We start from the raw sequence: 18,556 nt of genomic DNA on the forward strand, positions 1-18,556 counted from the left end.
TTTTAAAAATAAATTGGGGAATGGCTGTAAAGTGCGTTTCATAATTTTTTAATGGAAAAAAAAGTACTGAGAAAAGAAACCCTTTTCCTTTTTTGTGTGTGTGGGGTTTTTTGTGGGGTTTTTTTTTTTTGTGTGTGGTTTTTTTTTTTGTGTGGTTGTGGGTTTGGTGGGTTTTTTTGGTTTTGTGGTTTTTTTTTTTTTTTTTTTTTTTTTGTGATGGTGGGGAGATAGTGAAGTTGTCAGGACAAAAAAAAAAAACCTGCTCTGAGGACTTGGTTTTACACAGCAGCTTTCTGACACGTTCAGCGCTGCGAATTGCAGAGCCCTAAGCACTGCTACGGAAATCCTCGGGCTGTGTAATGATGTGTGTGCACAACCGCTCGCAAATAAAGCCCAAAACAAGCATCTCTGTGTTCTCCGTTAATCGCCAGCCCAATTAGCACCTTGGTTAAGATGCTGAGAAGGTTCCAGTCCTCCTCCCATCAGAGCTGGGATTGTCCTGGTGAAACTCTCACTGTGCCTATGCAGCGCTCTGTTCACAACACTTTCAGCTCTCCTGGAGCAGCGTGATAAGTCTGTTAACTCATTAACACCTCCAGCTTACAGGAGACTTGGCTTCCAGCCCCTTCAGCAGCTCCAGGCTCCCCGCTCCAGGAAGTTTTTTCTGCAGTTTCTGTTTTGGTTTCTTTTCCTGCTGAGCCAGGCTGGCTGGCAGCTCCCACCATGAAGCTGCTGAAGGCTGCTGTGATTTTTGTTCTTGCGCCCACTCTGTCACCGGCTTTTGACCCTCTCAGCGCTTCGGTGGTTGCGGGAGGCGCTCTCATGGCTTGGCACCTCTTGTCCTCCGACTCCTGGCTCAGGTGCCGCTTCCAGGAGTGCTGCAAAAGGAACAGCACTGTGAATTTCACGGGTAAGGCAGTGGGGAGGGCACGGGGGCCAAGCTGGTGTTCCTTCACAGGGTGGTGAGAGCTTCTTTTGGTGGGCTTGTGGAAGATAAGGGTCGCCACCCACAGCGGCTCTACCTAATAAATATATCTCTATATTCTACAAGGCACAATAACCTAATATTCCTTATCCCACAAGAAACAGTGTGTCTTGTTTCTCTGAGCAGTACTGGAGCATTTTCCTTGCCGATTTCTTGGTTAATATTAGCAGAAATGGGCTGTGCTGGTTTATGGCACCATCAGGGTGGCAAATGCCATTGATAGACCTCATTAATGTGTATAAATATCTAAATATCCACGAAGGTGAATCAGGCTCTTCCCGGTGCTGCCAATGACACACATTGACAAGTAGGCAACACAGCTTGGGAAAATAGTGAAACTTTGCATTTTGGTAAACTCAATGAACAAAGCCTGGGACAGAAATATGTATCGTTGAGGGTGAACACCTGAATTGTAGAAATTACGGACCACAAGGACATTTTGTCGGACACTAGCAAAGACTCATTGTAAAGTCCCTGCCAGGGGAAAAAGATATTAAAAAGACTAAAATTATGGACTAATTAGCATAAGAAGCGAGAAATCAATAAGCAATAGAGAGTAGAATAGTAATTCATGGGAGAAAATTATGTAATTTAGAACTGGTGAGTAATAATGCTGTTGCTTGTTAAAACGGTGTAAATGAGTAAAATAACTTTGTGTCTGTGTGGGGGCTGCAATTTGGCCGGCCTGGCTAGACTAAATAGCACTGCCCCGCTAGCAAAGAGCCGATATTGGTGTTTAATTTCCCGGCGGGGCCAGCAGCGGGTGACGCGCTGTACCCCGGGATCCGGGATCCCTGCCCGGCACAAAGATGGCGGCGGCCCCTCACGGGGCGGGGCCTACCGGGCGCGCAGGCGCGGCGGGCGCGGCGCGCGCGCTCGGGGCCGCCATGGCGCGCTCGGTGCCGCTGCTGTGGGTGCTGCTGCCGGGGCTGGCGGCGCTGGAGCCGCTCAGCGTGGGCCTGGCCATCGGCGTGGCCTCGGCGCTCACCGGCTACCTGTCGCACCCCAGGTTCTACTGCAGCTACGTGGAGTGCTGCCCCCGCGCCGAGCAGCGCCTCAACGCCACCGGTACGGCGGGGGCGGGGGGCGGCCGGGCTGCCTACCCGAGCTCGGGCCGGTCACTGGGCAGCGCGGCCCGGGGCGTGCGCGGTGACCGGCGGTGCTGAGCTGTCCCTCTCCCCGCAGCGCTGAAGGCGCAGCTGGACAACAGGCTCTTCGGGCAGCACCTGGCCAAGGACGTGGTGCTGAAGGCGGTGCTGGGCTTCAGCAACAACCCCAGCCCCAAGAAGCCGCTGATGCTGTCGCTGCACGGCTGGGCCGGCACCGGCAAGAATTACCTCAGCCAGATCCTGGCGGAGCAGGTGCATCCCGCCGGCCTGCGCAGCAAGTTCGTGCATCTCTTCCTGGCCACCCTGCACTTCCCCCACCACGACCAGGTCAAGCTGTACAAGGTGAGCAGGGCAGGAGGTGGCCCGTTTACCGCAGTGGGTGCCTGAGCCCCTGCCGGGGTGTCCTGCACATCTCCCTGGTTCGCTCTGGGATGAGCTCAGCGTGATGCTGATAATGCCAAGGTTGTCAGTTCGATCGCTGTACCATTCATGTAAGAGTTGGACTCGATGATCCTTGTGGGTACCTTCTAACTCAGAATATTCTGATTCATATTCCTGACAGCTGGAGATATGCAGCTGGGAATTTCAAATTTGATGCTTAGGAGGGACAGAAGGGGAAGTTCATGCATAAAGTAAAAGGTCGAGAAATCAAACCCGAGATAGTTTTCATTTCCTAGCGCTACCCTCTCACTGATGCCATCTGCTGCTGATTCCCGTGCTCGCTGCAGGAGAGTTTGTCCTTCCAGCTGCATTATCCTGGCTGTCCGGGATGGAAGGCACCTTCTCCACAGCCCCCGCGGGGCCGTGTTTTGCATTTATGTCTGAAACAGTGTTGATAATGTTGAGAACACAGTGGTGTTTTGGCTGTTACAGTCAAAACTTGCTAGTCTTTCCCACTCATATCGAGCTGGCTGAGGTGGGCAAGAGATGGGGAGGAGGCACAGCCTGGGCAGCTGACCCCACTGGCCAAAAGGATATTCCATTCCACATGCTATCATGCTCAGCCATAGAAATGGGGGTTGAAGAAGCTAAAAATGGGGGAGCATTGTTTTCCAAGGTGGTTGTTGCTCTAGCTCTGAATGGACATTGGTCTGCATGTGTTGGGTGATACCATTTCCTTGGTTTTTCCTCTTTCATCCACCAGCCAGTGAGTGTGGGATACTGAAATTTGATAGTGTGTCCTCAGAATCTGTCATATACAAGAACTTTGCAGTACATCCAGTAAAGTCCTTGGTTTTTTCAGTGGCTTTCAACCTCTTGTTCCAGGAACAGCTGCAGAACTGGATTCGAGGCAATGTCAGTGCCTGTCCCTCCTCTGTCTTCATTTTTGATGAGATGGACAAAATGCATCCAGGAGTCATTGATGCCATCAAGCCCTTCTTAGACTATTATGAGGAGGTTGATGGGGTGTCTTACAGGAAAGCCATCTTCATCTTCCTCAGGTCTGTAGCAGCAATTTTTGTCATTTTGATATACTGAATGTTTATTTATTATGATGATGATGCTTCTTAGGCACCTCATTCAAAGAAGAACAAAAAAATGCTGTGGAGGGAAGATTGTCTGTGCAAAGACAGTGGGGAACAGTCTGAACTTGTGCCTGCGTCTGTAGTGGAGCAGGTCTGATGCTGTGCATGGCCACAGCAGTGTGCTGAGCTCATGAAGCTGGCCCAGAGCAGAGGACATGAGAGTTCACATTTTGGGTTGATTGTACCAAGTACTGGACCTTGCTGGCATGGAGTTAAATATCTTCAGAGCAGCTGATCTGGTGCTGTTTGGGATTTGTGGCTTTGAGTGTTGATAGCACACCAATGTTTTGCCCGTTTCTGGATGATGTTTGCAAAACTTCAAGGCTTTTCCCACAGCAGGCTGGGGTGGGCAGGAGGATGGGAGGGGACACAGCTGGGACAGCTGACCTGAAGTGCCCAGGAGGATATTTAATACTGTGGCATGCCATTCTCAGGGGTTTCTTCTTTAAGGTGATGGTTTTTCAGCATTTGCCTGGGTGTTTGTCTGACTGTGGGGGTGGTGAGTGATTTCCTTAGTCCTCCTTGGATTTTTGTTTTTTTCTCCTCCTATTAAATTACCTTTATCTTGACCCACAAGTCTTCAGACTTTTGTTCTTCCTATTTTCTCCTTCCATCCCACTGAGGCAGGAGGGTGTAAGTGGCTGTGTAAGTGCTTGGCTGCTGGTTGGGGTAACCCACCACACACTGATGGCTACTTAAAGAACTGGAGACTTTCCCTAAATTTTGGCTCACAGGATTCTTTTTGATGATTTGTTTGATATCAAGGAGATTAGTAATATATGTAACAGGCTGCAAAAGAAAATCTGGTTTACTTGTGTCTCTTTTTCATCTCTACACTTTTCTTTTCTGATCAGCAATGCAGGTGGTGATTTAATTAACAAAGCAGCTCTTGACTTCTGGGCAAGTGGAAAGCGCAGGGAAGATATTCAGCTGAAAGACCTGGAGCCCTTGCTCTCTATAGGAGTCTTCAACAACAAAAATAGTAAGTCACTTTGCCCCAAAAATGGGAAATTCATTCCTCAGTGGCTGAGACAAACTGCTCTGTGAATCCAGCCTGGCTTATGGATCCTGTTATATGCAGGATCAAGTTTAGAAAAAATTCTTATGATTTTCTTTTTCCCCCCAATTTGTCCAGGTGGGCTGTGGCACAGCAGCATCATTGACAGGAACCTGATTGATTACTTTGTCCCTTTCCTGCCCCTGGAGCAAAGGCACGTGAAGATGTGTGTGAGGGCTGAAATGGCAGCCCGTGGCTATGCTGTGGATGAGAAGATTGTTCAGGAGGTGGCAGATGAGATGACCTATTTCCCCAAGGAGCAGAGGATCTACTCTGATAAAGGCTGCAAGACTGTGCAGGCCAAGCTGGATATTCATGAAGACTTTGTGATGAGAGATACGAACACCAGGGCTTGATTTCCACTCTGTCTCCACAGCACTTTTGGAGCTTTTGGAAATCTGTGTATTTGCACTTACACTTTTTTACTGTTGCAGGGAGTATGGTGAAAATACCAGAGTGAGCTGTGTGGGCTTTGTAGCTTGTGTGTTTGGATGGTTCTTTTTTTTTGCTTTTTGTTTTTTTTAACTTAACATAGAATTGGGACTTAGAGACCATCTAGTGACATCCTCTGCCATGGGCAGGGACACTTTCCATGAATCAGGTCACTGATAGTCCCATCCAGCCTGTTCATCTCTGAACTGGCTGCTATCCCACTGTTGCCCCCTTTAGGTTTCTTTTAGTCTATAGAGAATTTTTAGTGTGACACACAACACTGGATACAGCCTCTCCTGCTTTATTCTTCCAGTGCTGGGATTATGAAGTATTTAATTCCTCTTTCACCATAAAAACTAGATTGGAACAAAGGAAAACAGAGGAATTTTTCTAGATAATTGTAATTTGTTCCATGTACATGGTCCTGTTCACATTCCCAGTGGAATTGAGGGATGTGTGCTGTGTTCTGAACTGTGATCATGTCTGCAGGGGTGAACTCCTTGGTGCATTGCAGTAAGAAGATGACATGGTAGAAATCTTCCTGTGCCTCAGCTGGGCACATCCTCCATCTCCTAGTACAGCAATATGGGAAGTCATTCTGAGCTCCTAGAAATGTGTTACTAAATAATAGAGAGAGAGCAGGGGAAGAGGAAGTAAGAGCTTGCCCCACTTTTATTTGGAGAAAAATAAATTGTTAAAGTATTCTTTAAAGGGGCTAAGTAAATTTGTGACTCCAGGTCTTCCTAAACTGAGGGACCCATCTGAGAGATCTGTTACAACATACTAGGCCAGTCTTTTGTACTTAAGCAGAAAAATCAATCATGAGAATTCATTTGTTGCAGTTTGTCAGATTAATCTGTGTGGGCTCCTGGGCCTGAAATCTGTGAGGTCTGTAGTAGTTCTTCCCCACTGCACCTACTGGTCAAGGTGTGGATAATGCTGCTTGGAAGACACTTGAATGGAAGAAATTATTTTTAATAGTGTATTTTTATGCTAAAATGTAAACAACAGCAACAAGCCTATACCTCACTAGTTAGTTTTATAAAAGAATGCCTGTGTGAAAGGGTGAGTGATGAGTTAAGAAGCTGGGACAGATCAATTTAACCTTCACCCAGTGGGAGGCTGGGTTTTAAACGCTGTTGCAAGCTTTAACTCTTAGTCTCCCATGGCTTTTGTATCAAATGTTGTAGTGCAAGACAGAAGTGCCTTTCACATTGCTGGTTGTACTGTGGTTTTAAATTGGTACAAGGGAGGGGGCTGTTTTTATGCTGCATCATCTATTCCCTCACTTGTTCTTAAACTTCCTTTAAGAGGTAATGCTAATTATGGTCTCATTACAATTATGTTAATTCAAATTACAACAGAGAGTTTAGCACTCTAAATTTAAAGTGTTGATTGCCTTTTACTGCCCCACTGGAGTTTGTCAAACGTTGGCAAACTGCTCACAGTGATGCAATCTCCAGAGCCAAACACTAGCAAGCCATTAACCTTGGGACATTGGACTGTCACTTTTCAGTGTGATGTTTTCCCTACTAACTGATTTATTCCTACTTGTATATGCTGCATACAGTTTCAGTTACTCCAAAAAGAAAATATTTGTGCTATTTCAAAACACTAAATACTACTGTACTGCAGTTGGAATAAATCCTAAGTTACTTCTTCTCTCTTGGTTAATCATTTTCAGATATAGGAAAGTACTAGAAAGCTGCACTGTTGCACTTCCTTTGTAGGTGTGGGGCAGCTGTTGGCAGCAGCTCAGCCCTCACTGAGGGGGCAGTTGTGACCCATGAGTTGTGCTCTGAGGATGCAGCAGGGAATGGCAGGGAGCTCCCTGGGAAGCCAAGCCCAGGCTCTGCTGCTCACTTGGGCTTCACCCAGCTGGGACAGCTCAGCTGCTTGTCCTCCCTGGCACCCCAGGCTCTGGGGCCAGGCCAGCAGCACTTCCCCTTTCAGTGGATTTAAACCACGGCCTCTGATTCTGTCAGCAGTGTGAGATCTCAGAATGCTCCCTGCAGAAAGATGAACTAAAGCAGCAGCTGCTTGTCCTGGACTCTGGCAAGAACAGAATTCACTCTTGGGACTGCTCAGCTCCTCTCACCTGGCCAATGGACTGTTCCTCTGGGCAGCAGACCTCTCCCAAATGCCACTTTCCTTTAAGTTTGTCTGATCCAGCATTTAATGGCATATTGAATAGAATAATGGCCAAAGTTACCCAGTCCATAGCAAGAAAGAGTGAGGACCTTAGCTCTGAAACCATACAGGGAAGGAATAGCACCAGGATCAGGAGGATCAAATCTGGCAGTGATTCCAGGCACAGCTCTGTCTTTTACCCAATGGAGCTGCTCCTGGCCAGGTCTGCAGATTAAACAGAGATTGAACAGAGGCAGTCTCCACCCTTTCTCATCATTCCTGCTCTCCAGAGGAAGCTTCCATCTACCCTGGGCAATTCAGGGCTGTGAGGAACATTGGTTAGCAATGCCTATCAAATATTGGTGCTGCACTGGCACACAAATCAGAACCAAGATAGTTCCAGAACTATCTTAGCCACAACACAGCTTGGTTGTACTGATTCTCTTGGTAGCAGACCACAGTACAATTTATCATCATTACATCTGCTTTTTCCCATTAGTAAGTTATTTACTATAACCAGGAAGTCAAAGAAACAGACAAATACCTGAGTTCAAAACACTCATTTGCTGACAAATGGCAGGATTGATAATTTGCCTATCACACACCTTCAGAGCAAGTGGACAGTTGGAGCCTCATTGGCCCTTTTTTTTCCCCCCCTTGCGGAGCAAACTCCAAAATGCTGCCACTGAAAATGTGGGTGGCTTCAAACAGAGCCTGCAGTGTTCAGGCAGTGGTACCACAGTGGGAGGAGGAGGAGGAGGAGGAGGTGAGCAGCAAGGATTTAACTGGTCCCAACAAGTTCATCCCTATTGAGCACACATGCAGCTAGGAAGTCTGCCTCTGCAAAAGCCACGTGGCTGTAATTGTTATAAACAGTCCAGAAGTGCAGTTTCCATTCCAAGCTTGATTTGTTTCACCAGATAGCAGAGTCACACCTCCTATCTCTGCCCTTTGAACTGCAGAAGCAGATCCTGCACTCAAGCACAGCTGGAACAGCCAGGAATGCAGGGTGCTCTTCCTCAACACGGAATACATTTGTGCAAACTCAGTATCAAATCACTGAATGCAAAGAACACCAAAGGTGGCTAAGAAATACATTTCTGATGAGAAAAGTTTATTTTGAACAGCAACTGGAATGTAAAAAGCCTCTGCAGCGCTCACATTCAGAAACAAGTCTGACACCCCTCACAGTAACTTCAGTAAACACATTTTATGGGTTATTATTTTTTCAAATGCCTTTAGATCTGCCTCCATCCCTGCCTCAAAGGCACACAGTATGGTGAGAAGATGAAAAAGAGAAACCCCTGCAAGCTGACTCCTGAATTCAACATCTAAGTGAAGAAGAGAAATCCCTTTTTAATTTCCATGGTGTAAAATTTAATGTGTACACATTTCCCATGACAGTGCAGCTTTTCCAAGAAGCTGACTCACCACTCCCAGAGCACAGCTCTCCCTCCTGAGATCACTCCTGGGAGAGCCTGCAACATAAAGACTGACCTAAAATAGGAACTAAGTACACCACTGTGGCATTTATGGACTTTAACTCACTTCCTTGTGATATTAACTCTGCTCTCTGAGCACTATTCACAACAAAGTGGTTTATATTCTTGGTTTGACACACAGGAGACTAAATTAGACATCAGTTATGAAAAAGACAATGGCACTGGTATGCCCAGATTTTTAAATTCCAGAATCCCCCCTTATCTTAACTGGGCCCAAGCTGTTGAAGGCAGAAAGACACATGTTCTATTTTTAATGCATATTCCCACACAAGACCAATGAAGGCTTTCAGAGACACAGGAACTTTGATTAAAATTCTCCATATTGTCTAGAGATCATCCACATCAGAGCAAAATCAAATTAAAATTAGGTTATAGTCTCAGTCCTTCTGTACCTGTCAGGAATCTGTTGATGGTTCTGATGATCACCACATGATTCAAGAGTCTTGAGCCCTGCCAGATCCAGGAATTCCCAGAGCAGTTCCTTCTTACCTTCACAGCACAGGGCTGAAGCACTCAGGAGCTGTGATGGTGACAAAAATGCAGAGGCACTGCTGCTTATTTACACACCAGTTAAAAAATAGTGTTCCTTTCTTTAAAAAGTACTTAAAAATGAAATGTCTCAGGTCCCCCACTTTGTGATTAAGTTAAATTTGCTTCTTTGCAGGTTGGAGCAATAAAGCATCAGAAGTCATAATAATAATCCAGCTTTGCATCCACAGTTTTACATCCTTTATCTGAATAGATTCTCTCCTCTCTGGGGAAGTAGGTCATTTCTTCAGCTATCCTGCTCACAATGTCTTCATCCACAGCATAGCCACGAGACTCAATCTCAACCCTGACACACATTTTCACATGTTTGTACTCCAGAGGCAGGAAAGGAATGAAGTAGTCAATGAGGTTTCTGTCAATCAAGGTGCTGTGCCAAAATCCACCTGCAAAGGGAAAGAGGTTTGTTGGTATTTCTCTAGTTAAACACTACCATGGGGTCAATGGGAGCAAGGGGCAGATCACAGCTAAGAATTCTCCCAGGATTTTAGGTACTATAATACACGGGCCCCCTCTCATGTTACTGTGTGCATAAAACTTTGTATAGACACAAAAATGTGGTCCTTTAGGCTGAATGAATGAATTTTGACTGTGCTTGAGCCTTGCTCTCCAGGTGCTGGTCTCAAACCTTTCCCTCTCTCACATACAGAGGGACAGATTTTCTCTCTCTTATCAGCTCTCTCAGACCAGATTTCTTATTCCTTTTTTTTGGAGCTTGTATTTAAACTTTTGAAGAAGTACAGTGAGTTTGCTTCCAATGCTAAATTCAGAGCATAATTATGTTAAAACCTCTTTTCATCACAAGCTTTGTGTGAGGAAACCTGTGAAGCACTTCCCCCAAAACGTGCAGCAAACAGGCTGGTGGCCAAGGTGCACAATGAGCTCCTGAATCTTCACCCATCCTGGGAGCCAACTGCAGGCCCCAAAATTGCATTTTTGCTCCTCACAAGCCAATACCTGGAGGCCACATCAAGAAGATATCATAGCTTGTAAAAATGCATCTAAATGCAGTCAATCCCTTTTGTGTAAGTTTCAGCACCTCAAAAGCAATCCCAGCTTTACTCACTATTTTTGTTGTTGAAGACAGACACAGAGAGTGCATTTTGGATATCTGTGAGCTGGATGTCTTCCCTTGTCCTCCCATTTCTCCAGAAATCTAGTGCTACCTCTGTTATCTTTTCAGCTCCTGCATTGCTACGTAAAGAGAAAACAGAGATTGCAGCTGGGGGTAGTTTTAAAAGTTTAAGTTGTGAAGTAAAAAGACAGAACAGCCACCCTGAGAAGCCACTGTTTACCTGAGGAAGATGAAGATGGCTTGTCTGTAGGACACCCCATCCAGCAGCTCATAGTAATCCAGGAAGGGCTTGATGGAGTCAATGAGCCCTGCGTGCATTTTATCCATTTCATCAAATATGAAGAGTGAGCGGGGACAGACGCTCACATTTCCCCGAATCCACGACTGCAGCTGGTCCTGAGAGCCACAAAAGTGAAAGTTTGTGTTGAAAAGACAGAAAAAAAATAGCATTTTCTGTTTATGGAACCTTGTCCTGAAGGAGTAGTTTCAGTGGTGTCACTTTAATAGCTTTGGCTTCCTGACTAAAACATGGTTACAAGCTGTAAATGAAACCTCAACAAAATCTTGTGCTGGTTCTGAAAAATTTTAAGATACCAAGAGACAGGATAGGAGAAGCAGAAATTCTCCTAGATCTTCATATGAAAAGCAAAAATAAAAGCACATAGTAGGACAAAAAATGGGTTCCACTAAGGAACAGCCACACAAAGCCAAGCTCTGACAAGTCAGATGATGACTTTTGGCAGCACTGTGGTCTAAACAACCTTAAAATAAGCAATATTAAATTTGCTACCCAGCAGCAGTGAGAAAATGCACTTGCCATCACTGGCAGAGGGAGAAACAAAATTAAACTGTGTTTTAATCAATCAGAAGTTAAATGAAGATAATTACAAGTCCTTCTTAAAACACTGTTGCCCAGAAAGGCTAATGCTTGCATTGAAAGAGTCTCTGCCTTAAACATTGCATTTTCACCTTGAGTATTACATTCAAGATCAATAATGCATTAACTGGGGGGAAAAGTGTTGGTGTGCTGGTGGATGAATGAGAAATAACTGTTCTGACTATTTTCAGTGATTCATCACTTTTTAATTTATTCTGCTCAGTCCCTGAACTGCAGGTGTATTGGGGATAAGCAGCAATACTTCCTCCTACTGCCTCAGGCAGCAAATTTCCCCAGTGTATTCACCTCACAACAAATGCAGAAAAACATCATTATATTTCAAAATGGCTCAGTTAAAAGAAGGGGGAAATAAGTTATAAAAGAAAAAATGTCTATTTCCTCCATTTGGAATTTAGGTTTGTGTACCATCCTGTTACTATTTTTAACACATACAAACAATATCAACATGCAGTACTACAAGACAGTGGTACTCATTCAAACTGTGCAGTGAACAAAGTCAGAACAAAAAAACACAAAACACATCTGAGCTATTGCTCCATGGTATCTCCCTGCCTACAGAACTGACAATTCCAAGTACATTTGCCTGTACCTTTCTAATAGCAGAGTATTTCGTGATTTTGCTTTACAGCTTGGAAACGGATCCATAGAAAATTAAATAACCTGCTCAGTGTGCAGCAGAATAGACAATGATGGCTCAGAGAGCCAGTGTGAGCTTGCCTAACAAACCTGGGGGTCTCTGGGTTGTTTCCCAGAGTCATGAACATTTGGGTTTTTTTGCAGTGCCCACCAACACATCACCTAACTAGGAATCACGTTTATCCTTAAGTCAGTCCCAACTCTAAGCAAAGTGCAGAATGAAAATTAAACCATATCACTCTTCCCTAAAGAGAGGCTCAAAACACATGCAAAAAACTTTACATTCATGGGAAAAGCAATCCTGAAGGATGTTAGTACAGTTCTGTACAGAAGATTGCATCCTGATGGATGTTAGTTACACAGTTCTGTACAGAAGATCACAAAACTGGCACAGTATACATGTTACTATATAAAATAACATCAAGGTCTGATGTATTGATCATGCTGTGACATTTATAATTCATTGCAGCACAGCTCATTCTTACCTTGTAGAGATTGATGCTGTGAGCGTGAGGAAAGTGTAAAGTTGCCACGAACTGATGGACATATTTACTCTGCAGACCTTTTTTATAAATGCTTTCAGCGACGATCTTACTGACAAAGTTTTTGCCTGTTCCAGTCCACCCGTGCAAGGAAAGCGCCAGAGGCTTTTTGGCGTTGGTATTGTTCAAGAAACCCCTCACGGCTTTTACAACCACCTTGCTCACCAAGTGCTGGCCGAAGAGCTTCTTGTCCAAATTCTGCTGCAGAGCTGCATGGAGAGACCACAGTGTGAGCGGCGGGGAGCGGGCTCACCCGGCCCGCGGAGGCGGCCGCCAGCCCCGGGCAGGGGCCAAAGGGCCGGGCTGGAGCGGCGGCCCACGGGAAGGCCCCGCGGGCTGTGCCCGGCTCCCGGCGCTGCCCCGGCGCTCTCCCCGCCACCTCCCCTCAGCCCCTCCCGGTCCCGCACCGGCGGCGGCGCGCGGCTCGTGCCGCTGCAGGCAGCACTCCCTGAAGTAGCAGTAGATCCGCGGGTAGGAGATGAAGCCGGTGAGGGCCGAGGCGGCGGCGCCCGCGATGGCGAGTCCCACGCTGATGGGCTCCACGGCACCGGCCGGCGTGAGGAGCGGCAGCAGCACCAGCGCCAGGGCCGCCCGCAGCGCGCCCCGCCGCAGCTTCATTGCCCGCCCGGCCCCGCCGCCCGGCAGCCGCTTCCGCCCCTCGGCGCCGCTTCCGCCGCCGCCATAGCGGGTGCGGAGAGAGGCGGGGCCGGCGCTGAGGGGCGGCCGCCATGTTGGGGCGGGAACGGGCGCGGCCAGCGCTGAGGGGCTGAGGTGCCGCCGCCATGTTGGGGGGGGGCACACCCGCCGCGGCTGGGAGCGCGGTGCAGTTATTAAATATTACATTCTGTGGCCAGGTGTTAGAATAGAGGGCAGTGCAGTTATTAAATATTACATTCTGTAGCTGGGTGTTTGAATAGAGGGATCCAAGAATCGTCACTGTTAGAAGAGACCTTTAACACCATCATGTCCAACCATCCGTACAGCACTGCCACTGTAACCCCTAAACCACTAAAACCCACACCACTCAGTGCCACATCTTGATGGCCCCAGGGACAGTGCTCCACCACCTCCCTGCGTAGCCTAATCCAAAGCCTGACCACCCAAACAGTGAAAAATTTTGTTTCTAATATCGAATCCAAATCAAATCTTCCCTGTCTCAGCTTAAAGCTACCTGTTCAAAGGATCTTCCACTGATGTGCACAGGAGAAACTCATCCCTAGCCTGGCATGGAAATTCTTCTCCTTTTCTGAGAAAAACTGAAATCTGAGGTTGTATCCTCCCACTCTGGAGTTGTCACTTTTGAGCGATGGGACAATCTGGCCATCAGCACCACCAAAACCCACAAACCAGGAAAAATGCATCAGCATGAATTCCAGAAAAAAAAAATGCTACAATAACTTAAAAAAACACTTTTACTATTTTCAAGTTACAAATTTTCACTACAAGTACCCACACTGCACTTCTGGGGAAGACATGTGGACAAGAAGACAAGCTCCCAAGAGCTTTACATTTCAAAGCAAACAACATTGCTTCTTTTAAAGGTTCTCTTTTAGTATTAAGATGGTGAAAAGAAAAATCTATAAAAGCCACTTTGTTTCCTCACTAAAAATTGCCACCCACGAAAGCTCATTTTCCATTAAAAAACTTCATTTATAAGAACATAATTATATACAAAGTTACACCAACCAAAGAGTTCACAATCACCTGCAAACTGATTCACTACAAGATCACACAGGAAGAGCTTCATCAGCATCTGAAGGTAGTGACTCTTGCCAACATCCATCGCAGGTCCCTGACACAAAATCCTTTATTGGTGGAAAATAGGAACAACTCCAGAGGCTTCAGTTCACATTCATCAGTATCGCCTGTTCATCTTCTTGAACTTCTCATAGTGATAATCATCTGTGGCTTTTTCATTGAGGGGACGTTTGCGATTTGGAGGAGACCCTTCAAAAGAAAGCGAAGCAATTTTATATCCCTGTCCTTTCACAGGAGACATTTCCTGAACTCTGCCACCTCCCTTAGACAGTCCCTCACACCCTTTTTTTGCCTTACACCCTTTGCTATTCCACCAAACCTTTGTCAGAGAGCTCTGGTAACACTTCAGTTGTGACCTTCACCACTCCACCCCTGAGCTGGAGGATGGATGTCTGTCTCTACAGGCATCATCCAGAGTTCAGGTGTGATCTAGAGGTGCAACAGCCAGCTCTGATGGACTGGGATTGCTCCAGTCCCACTACCTCAGGGCACTCAGAGAAGAAGAGGAAAGCAGAGCCAGATTGTTCTCTGTACAAGACCCCTGAAGAGTTGCAGTGTCTCCCTAAGTATGGAACTTATGCACAGGCTCTCTGAAGACCCCTGAAGAGTTTCAGTGTCTCCCTACAACCATTCAGGCGTGGAACTTACTCTCAGGCTCCGGCCTCTCCGTGTCCCCCACCCTCAGCGGGCGCGGCTTTGGCTCCTCCTTGTTCCTTCGCACTGGAGCATTCAGCTCCTCATGATAAACTGCAGGAAAGAAAACATCAGGTAAAGGAATATTATCTGGAGCACTCTTATCCACATAGATACATTTCTATGGCCTGTGTTGTAAGTCATCTTTACCAGAAAGAACAGAAACTCAGAACCACCCTTCATGGAATTGGTTTCTATGGTTAACTAGACAAGATGGGGCAGAGCAAATTTCAACAGCACTATTTCAAGTGGCCCAAACAATCTTTGCTTCCATCAGAACACACCAACCTGATTCCTATCACCCCTGTAAGGACACAGCAAGCTGCCTTTCCTTTAGGCGTCAGCAGCATCAGAACATCACACAGAAATTAATTCCCATCTCCTGTCCAATAAGGTCTGTGTTTGCTTGGCCACCCTGTCAGCTCTGGCAGCCTGCAAAACTGCAGTCTCTCCATCACACACCAGCATTTCCAGCACACAAGGCACAGCTTAAAGAAAACATCTTGAAATTTATGAGGCAGTGTCAGCTGGGAGTTCAGAAAGCCCAGCCGTGAGAAATACATCCCTCTCCTTGCTGATGAGCAGAAGAAAAAAACCAGGCCAGATAGGGTCTGAGTATCTCAGGAAAAGCAATCCTGACACACTGATACATTGATACATAATTTCTCTGTCACAACTGGGTCAGGAGGGACACTCAAGACTTACATCTGTTGTGCTGGACATAATTAACAGCCATGTTGGTGGGAACAAAGGAAGTTTCACTGTCTTTCTTTTTGTTCTGCTGCTCTGCCAGCAGCTTGGCCTTGGCCTCTTCAGTTGAGATGATGTTTTTTATTTTTGCACTAGAAGGAAAAAACCCAACAAACTCATAGTTAGAAAGGGTAGCAGGCCCAGAAGTGCTATGTGCATGGAATTTGAGGACAGCAATAGCACTGCTGTGGCTCTGATGCAGTTTTTGAGAGAGTGCCACAGAAACAGACACTTTGTTTCAAAGGCAAAATGGAAGCTCCTATCTTGGTGCATCGCTTCAGAGCAGTGCTGGGCTCAGGTCACAGAAGAGCCTTTTCCCAGAAGTCCCAGGATGGAGCTGCACAGAGCCCTGGGGCTGTGCAGGATCCATCCAGAACAAGGCTCCATCCCACCCACCCCAAACTGGGGATGTGCAATCCAGGCACAGTGCTGCTCTGCCCTGCCAGCCAACAGCTGCTCATCCTGGCAGCCCTGGCCAGCAGCCACAGATGTGTGACACACTTACTCAATCCCCAGGTCCACTTCAGGAATGCCACTCAGCATCTGGTTGGACAACATCTCCTCAGTCTTCTTGGCAGAGGAGACACGGATGTTCTCTGGCAGCTCATACAGGGAGTCCTCAGCATTCTTAAGCTTCACCTTCTGCTCCTCGTTCTCCACAATTCCCTTTCTCTTCTTCAGCTCAGTCTCAATGTACTTCATCCTAAACAGCAGCACACAAGAGATAGGGCATTTAATTCTGTTCCTGTACTCTGCTCCAGCACTGCTGCATCCCTGTCCTGACAGCTGGGAGAGAGGAAAGAATCGTCTCTCCAAAAGCTCTCAGCTAATGTTAGCAGCAAGAATTAATTGTTCAAGAAATGATCAGATCTTCCTTAAATAATCAGACCTCCTTAAGGTCCTTAACAGCCAGCAGGGAAGGATCCCACTGAGATTTAGTGCCAAGCTGGCTGGTTGGCATCTCCTAGCTCTGCCCATGGAAAAGCCTTCTCAACTCCAGGAGGCAGGAAGTGAAAGGGCAAAGGAAACTTGCCCTGGGAAGATGTCCTGGGACTACTCAGAATTCACAACATAAAAAAATAAAAGGTGAGGGGCCACCCAGCCTGATTCAGCACCACAGACACAGCACAGCACAACTCACATGTCAGCATCTTCATCCCGCCTGTTGGTTTCTGCTGAGAAGGAAGTTCCCAAGTTCAGATCTTCCTCTTCATTAATCCTAAGTGGAAACCACAATGTTTACAGGTTTTGATGGATTTTTTTGTTGGCTGTTTGGTTTTTTTGGCAGAAGTGTGTGTGGTGGGTTTTTAAAAAATAATTTAACAAGTTAGAGCAAAAGTAACTGGTCAGACTGCATTATATGAAACTTTAAAGTGACACAACCTCTGGTTAATTAATTACCAGTTGCCATTAAATACTCATCCTGGGAGAAATTTTCAGAGCTCACATGCACTCACCTGTCCTTGCCTCTTTCTTTCAGCTTCTTCATGTCCACCATTCCCCCAGATTTTATCTTAAATGGGTCATCCTGTAAAACAAGAAATAACAAAAAGCCCTGAAGCTTCCCTCTAGTTTAAAGCTAGTCTTCAAAATCTGGATAAAACCACAGGAAACATTTAGGACTTGTGCTGTGACACCGGTCCTGCCCCAGGTTGCACTCACACAGTGTTCTCACACCATCACATCTGAGCCCCGAGGGGATGGAGCTGTCCAGCACTTACCACAAGTGTGGCTTCTTCTTGCAGCTTCTCTCCCACCAGCAGAGCTACAGCACTGGTCAGGCAGATAAAGAAAGAAGATAAAATTCAGCAGAAGGAAACACAATACTGCATTGCTTTATCTCTCTCTAAGTCTCCCTGTCTTTTCCATCCTTAGGCTTTAACAGAGAAGCTCCTCTGTGATGAACATAATTTTGGCAGTGTCTGACATAATGGTACTGGAAGGAGGCAGATGGCAAGAGAGAAATTGGCTGTCACATCACATCCCTGCACAAAACACAATTTCCCCTCCCCAGTGCCACATCCCTTACCTCACCCCATTGGGCCGCTTTCTGAGGCTCTGAACTTCTTTGGCTTCCTCAAGTTTTAACCTAAAGGAAAAAACACATTTGACTTAGTACTTGATGCTTTGGTTTTAATTAGTTCATTTTATTTTCTGCAGTTAACACAGAATTTTCTATTCAATTTTGCCCTAAACCTCTGCACATCAGCTTCCACTTTTTGGGTTTCAAGTTAAATAGGTGTTTTCTATTTATTTAAGCAATCCCACGCATTTGAGGTATCAAAAAAATCTAAAAACAAGAGACTTGGTGGATTTGTTCTTTCTGATGCCTTAGAAAGGCAGCACCAAACACTGAAAGGCTTGAAGAAGAAGCCAATTTGGGAAGGAAGAGCTAAAATACATGAGTGACATGTGTGACTCTGAAGAAAGTTGGTGGTGAATTGAAATCTCAAGAGTTTCTCCTTAAACTGAGAGGAATCAGCGACTTCTGGGGTCACGCAAGGCTGTGACGCACGCTGTGACGTCACGCCACAACACCGCGGTTCAACATAGCACTGTGACGTGACGTCACGCCCCCAGCCCAGCCGTAGCTGACGATATGTCACGACACGATGTCGTGACACCCGGACACCGCATTGCTGGGCTACAGCAGACCTGGGTTCCGTCCTGCCCCTCGACCGCCGCAGGGCCGGGCGCAATTGCGGTTCCCGCTGGGCCCGGCCCGGTTCCCCGCCGGCGCCCGACCCACCTGACCTCCTCGGCGAGCTGCTCGTCCTCCTCTTCCTCATCCTCGTCCTCCCTGCGCCGCCGGAAGGATTTCTGGCCCGGCATCGCTGCGGCTGCCGCGCCACAGCCGCCACACGGCCGCGTCCCCGCCGCTGCTGCGCCGCGATGACGCCACAGCCCCGCGACGAGG

General features: G+C 46.7%; 3 protein-coding genes across 4 annotated transcripts; 1 reads left to right on the plus strand and 2 right to left on the minus strand.

The window, feature by feature from the left end:
- The first annotated feature begins 686 nt into the window (after positions 1-686).
- On the plus strand, positions 687-6,771 carry LOC102067029 (torsin-1B). Of its 2 annotated transcripts, none has more exons than XM_074556410.1 (5): positions 687-910; positions 2,171-2,436; positions 3,361-3,536; positions 4,475-4,602; positions 4,756-6,771. In XM_074556410.1, the coding sequence occupies exons 1-5, from the start codon at positions 724-726 to the stop codon at positions 5,031-5,033; spliced, it is 1,035 nt and encodes a 344-aa protein (XP_074412511.1). In that variant the 5' UTR covers positions 687-723; the 3' UTR covers positions 5,034-6,771. The 2 variants fall into 2 exon arrangements, with proteins under 2 accessions (XP_074412511.1, XP_074412510.1); XM_074556409.1 differs by lacking the exon at positions 687-910 and adding an exon at positions 1,837-2,053.
- Positions 5,173-13,143, minus strand: LOC102061105 (torsin-1A). Its single transcript, XM_005490607.4, has 5 exons — positions 12,846-13,143; positions 12,382-12,647; positions 10,583-10,758; positions 10,354-10,481; positions 5,173-9,673 (listed from the first exon to the last, which is right to left on the minus strand). The coding sequence occupies exons 1-5, from the start codon at positions 13,054-13,056 to the stop codon at positions 9,423-9,425; spliced, it is 1,032 nt and encodes a 343-aa protein (XP_005490664.2). The 5' UTR covers positions 13,057-13,143; the 3' UTR covers positions 5,173-9,422.
- Positions 13,144-13,832: 689 nt separating this feature from the next.
- On the minus strand, positions 13,833-18,520 carry C21H9orf78 (chromosome 21 C9orf78 homolog). Its single transcript, XM_005490608.4, has 9 exons — positions 18,389-18,520; positions 17,669-17,728; positions 17,361-17,412; positions 17,097-17,167; positions 16,781-16,858; positions 16,145-16,342; positions 15,595-15,731; positions 14,845-14,943; positions 13,833-14,385 (listed from the first exon to the last, which is right to left on the minus strand). The coding sequence occupies exons 1-9, from the start codon at positions 18,469-18,471 to the stop codon at positions 14,294-14,296; spliced, it is 870 nt and encodes a 289-aa protein (XP_005490665.1). The 5' UTR covers positions 18,472-18,520; the 3' UTR covers positions 13,833-14,293.
- Between the last annotated feature and the right edge of the window lie 36 nt (positions 18,521-18,556).

The sequence above is a fragment of the Zonotrichia albicollis genome, chromosome 21 (assembly GCF_047830755.1).
Source record: "Zonotrichia albicollis isolate bZonAlb1 chromosome 21, bZonAlb1.hap1, whole genome shotgun sequence".
Lineage (NCBI taxonomy): Eukaryota > Metazoa > Chordata > Aves > Passeriformes > Passerellidae > Zonotrichia > Zonotrichia albicollis.